We start from the raw sequence: 1069 nt of genomic DNA, 5'->3' as shown, positions 1-1069 counted from the left end.
AGGAGGACGTGAGGTAGGCGGGCCCGGGGCTTGGAGGTTGCTTTTCACTTGGGTGTGGCTCTATATTAAGGCCGGGCCTTAATTTCTATTGAAATTATACATGCAATTTTAAATCCTTGGGTTTTTATTCTATTTAAATTATATTACTATGACCATTCTACAGATAGGTTACTGATTCTCAGAAAGATGAAAAGAATGGCCCAAAGTTTGCACAACAAACACAAAAGGTGGGGAGCTGGGACTCAACTCAGACTGTTTCATGCCAGGACCCCAAACCATATAACCTGGAACTCTGAAGATGTCTAGGCTCAACACCAAGCTCTGAAATGTATGGGGCTCTGAAGACCATCCCTCCTCCAACCCCAGGCCTCTGGGAGTGAGCACCTTGTTCATAGGTTGGTCAGTTGAGCCCAGCCCCTTCTTACCCTGTGATGCCCTGCACGGTGCTGAGGATGCCGCCCTCGCCGAGCACGCCCAGGACACCCCCTCCTCCGAGAAGTCCTCCGTCACCGAGGAGACCTCCCCCGCCGAGCAGGCCACCTTGGCCTGCCAGGATGCCATTAGACGCCAGTATGCCCCCACTGCCCAGCACACCACCAGGGCCTAGCGCCCCAGTGGCCACACCAGGGGGAATTTCTCCAGGCCGCAGCTCTCGCCGGTGAAGCCTGCCCACGATTGGTGTGCCTTCTGCTGATCTATACCGTCCATTGCCCCTGTGGCCACCATATGCATTCTCAGCATTGCGGTAGTCACCATTTCGGAGGTCCCTGATGCTTCCATCCGACTCAAGGATCTCTCCATATCGGTATTTGCCCCCCAGCTGAGCAGCGTTATCGTTGGCCTCGATGTGACCATACTTGTAATTACCACCAAGTTGTTTGCCGTTGGCATATTTGGGGGGTGGCTCTCGGACATGGAAGTCATTGTAGGGAACACCACCAACACCTCGGGGAAATTCAACGCGTCTGTAGTCATCGTAATGGTGTCGGCCACCACCCAAGAGACCACCACCACCCAAGAGACCACCACCACTACTGCCTCCCAGCAACCCACCACCACTGCCACCCAA

General features: G+C 54.3%; 1 protein-coding gene across 1 annotated transcript in view; it reads right to left on the bottom strand.

Annotated features, from left to right (window-relative positions):
• The window catches only part of BPIFB4 (BPI fold containing family B member 4), a 32345-nt gene that overhangs the window by 29553 nt on the left and 1723 nt on the right, over window positions 1–1069 (bottom strand). Inside the window, exon 2 of the mRNA XM_007934722.1 lies at window positions 426–999. Coding sequence (XP_007932913.1) covers window positions 426–999 — 574 coding nt within the window. The remainder of the gene's footprint in view (window positions 1–425; window positions 1000–1069) is intronic.

Source organism: Orycteropus afer, unplaced genomic scaffold (genome assembly GCF_000298275.1).
Source record: "Orycteropus afer afer isolate SDZICR_OR568_19922 unplaced genomic scaffold, OryAfe1.0 scaffold00020, whole genome shotgun sequence".
Taxonomy (NCBI): Eukaryota; Metazoa; Chordata; class Mammalia; order Tubulidentata; family Orycteropodidae; genus Orycteropus; species Orycteropus afer.
The sequence above is the reverse complement of the archived record's forward strand: the minus strand, read 5'-3'. Positions and strand labels throughout refer to the sequence as shown.